The sequence below is a fragment of the Dromiciops gliroides genome, chromosome 3 (assembly GCF_019393635.1).
Source record: "Dromiciops gliroides isolate mDroGli1 chromosome 3, mDroGli1.pri, whole genome shotgun sequence".
In the NCBI taxonomy this organism is placed as follows: domain Eukaryota; kingdom Metazoa; phylum Chordata; class Mammalia; order Microbiotheria; family Microbiotheriidae; genus Dromiciops; species Dromiciops gliroides.
In genome coordinates, this window is record NC_057863.1 from 610,158,501 (window position 1) to 610,161,304 (window position 2,804).

General features: G+C 39.3%; 1 protein-coding gene across 1 annotated transcript; it reads right to left on the reverse strand.

Annotated features, from left to right (window-relative positions):
- Positions 1 to 1,738: 1,738 nt before the first annotated feature.
- LOC122749810 (40S ribosomal protein S27-like) lies at positions 1,739 to 2,054 on the reverse strand. The gene has a single exon (XM_043996334.1). It carries the CDS (start codon positions 2,052 to 2,054, stop codon positions 1,800 to 1,802), a length of 255 nt encoding a protein of 84 aa, XP_043852269.1. The 3' UTR covers positions 1,739 to 1,799.
- Between the last annotated feature and the right edge of the window lie 750 nt (positions 2,055 to 2,804).

Here is a 2,804-nt window from a genome sequence, read left to right on the forward strand (position 1 = left end):
AGGCAAGACTGGAACTCTTTTCAGTTTTATTAAAAAAGGAGATTTTTGGGGACAGCTAGGTGTCACAGTAGATAAAGCACCGGCCCTGGATTCAGCAGGACCTGAGTTCAAATCCGGCCTCAGACACTTGACGCTTACTATCTGTGTGACCTTGGGCAAGTCACTTAACCCCCATTGCCCCACCAAAAAACAAAAACAAAAACAAAAAATAAAGTGAAAATAGTGTGCTTTTCTCTGCATTCAGACTCCACAGTTCATTTTCTGGATGTGGAGAGCATAACATTTTCCTTTTCGATTGTAACTCCAATTTTGTCCTAGCCAGGTGGTTTCCTTTAAGGCAGCCTTGTGATGTTTCATCTCATGCTGCATTTGTGTAAGGGAACATTACTCTTGATTGTCTGAGAGCCTCTGAGCCCGTGATGCTGGGACTTGACAGACTTGATGCTGCAGAGAGGAGGGAAACCAGCCCTGCCCATGTAGCTGACTTGCAATCCTAGGGACTGTTAAGAGCAGACTCCCTTGGTAAAAATCATTCTGTTTCTCCTTGGGGGAGCTGAGATCTTTTCATCATCTTATCTTGATCCCAACTGAAGAGCTCATTTAAGTATTTTTTCTTTCAGTCAGTCGATAAGCATTCATTAAAGGCCTACTATGTGCCAGATGCTGTTCTAAGCACTAAGGATAAAAAAAAGGTCAAAAGACAGTCTCTGTCCTCAAGGAGCTTACAATCTAATTCAGGAAGATAATATACAAAACTAAGTAGAAAAGGCAGGGAGGGGGCGGAGAAAGGACCCAGCATAGGAGCGGGAGTCCAAAATCCAGAGGAAATGAAGAGATGACTCCCTCCTTAAATGGAGGCTCTGGGACGGGAGGTCTCCAATCAGAGGAAGGGAGGGATCCCACGGGCAGATGATACTGATGAGGTGTGATTTCCAGGGCTGAAGTGTCTTGTATAAATGAAGAGGTTCTAGGGGGCATGATGGAAAAGTCCAAGGAAGCAGCCATGCAGGAAATAAAGACTATTCTAGTCTGGATAACTTCCCCTAATTTCTGTTATTGCTTACTTTAATAAAGAGGTTTATTATTAGGCATTTTTGATTCATGATTGTCTTTTGTGTAACCAGTCCTTGGTGGAAAGGAACTAAACTGGGGACAGTAAGATAAGTGTTACTTGTCCCTTGAAAATGATCAAGGAAACCCTTATTTTTGGAACCCCTTATTTTATTCCTACACACTACAGGTAATTGATGGTTTTTTGGTTTTGTTTTTGTTTTTTGCAGGGCAGTGAGGGTTAAGTGATTTGCTCAGGGTCACATAGCTAGTAAGTGTCAAGTGTCTGAGGCCGGATTTGAACTCAGGTCCTCCTGAATCCAGGGCCGGTGCCTTATCCACTGTGCCACCTAGCTCCCTCATATATGTTATTGATATAATTTTAACCTGATATAACCTTGTTGGAGGGCATAAAGAATACCACCCAGCTATGGCAGTCCCTGATCTCATCTGTCTCTTCCTCACTAGACAGCTGGTGGTGCTGATATGACCCTTCTCTTATTTCCCACAAAGGGAGAAAGTACAATCTTTGAAATGGGGTGGCCAGATCCCAGATCATGTCTATCCATGTGACACATAAACCAGTCATATCTTAAAATTTTAAAATAAATTTTTATGGATAGCTTTTGTTTTATATCACCAAAATTTCTTCCATTATCTTCTTTCTGTCTCAGAGAGCCATCCCTTATTTTTTTTTGTACCAAATTTGTTTTATTCTTTATACTTCCTCATTCATCTTGATTCAGTCATTAGTGCTGCTTCCTTCTGAAGGAGCATCCTTCTGTAAGTCTTGCCTTTCCTCCTGTAGGCTGACAAAGTACAGTGGAGCATCTGACACAGAGAACCACCGTTTGTGCATGGCTGAAGACAGTGGTGATTTTATAGCAGCCCTGGCACTTTACATCCATGAAATACGAGTTCGGACTCTGCACCAGACACTTCTTCTTGTGTTTCTGCTTCTCCTCCTCAGGAGAGGGGTGCAGGAGATCTTTCTTGAGAGGCATGTTGGCACGGGGAGATCTTCACCGCTGGAAAAGTGCCATCCCTTATTTTAAAAAAAGACTATTTTTAAAGGAAAAGAGGAAAAGAGGAAAGAATCAGCAAAACTAATCAATAAAGACTGAAAGCACATGCAATGTTTTACCATCATACACCTACTACCTCTTCAAAGGAGTGGGGTGTAGGAGTCCTCTCATCTCTTTTCTTTGGGGTCATGCTTGTTCTTTGTACATTTGCAATGTTGATTTTTGATTGTTTTGTGTTTATTCTTTCTATTTGTATTGTTATAATCACTAAGTATATATATACTATATATATGTGTATATATATACACTATATATATGTGTACATATATATACTATATATATATGTGTGTGTGTGTGTGTATATATATATATATATTTAACCAGACAGATCTTTATATTAGGCAGCTACCATTTATGCCTTACATTATGAACTTACAAAAATAAACAACATGAAATTTCCATATACAAAGAACAACAAAAAGAGGATTGGTTATGAAACCATGAATCTCTTTTAGGTATAGCTTATTTTTAAAGTATACATTAAATTTTTCATGATGGTACTAACACTGATCTATTTGTGTCACTTTCTAAACTTTCCGTCTGCTCTCTTCTGTATATTTTCAATGATACTTTCTTTTTTTAAATCTTGCATCACTAGCAATCCCTAATACTATCTCCCATACTCTTTCTCACCAAAAATAAGATCCCTCTCTTGTGGCAAATAAATAT

Excerpts from the sequence above, each read along its gene's own strand:
- LOC122749810 (XM_043996334.1), bottom strand. The coding sequence starts at position 2,054 with ATGCCTCTCAAGAAAGATCTCCTGCACCCCTCTCCTGAGGAGGAGAAG.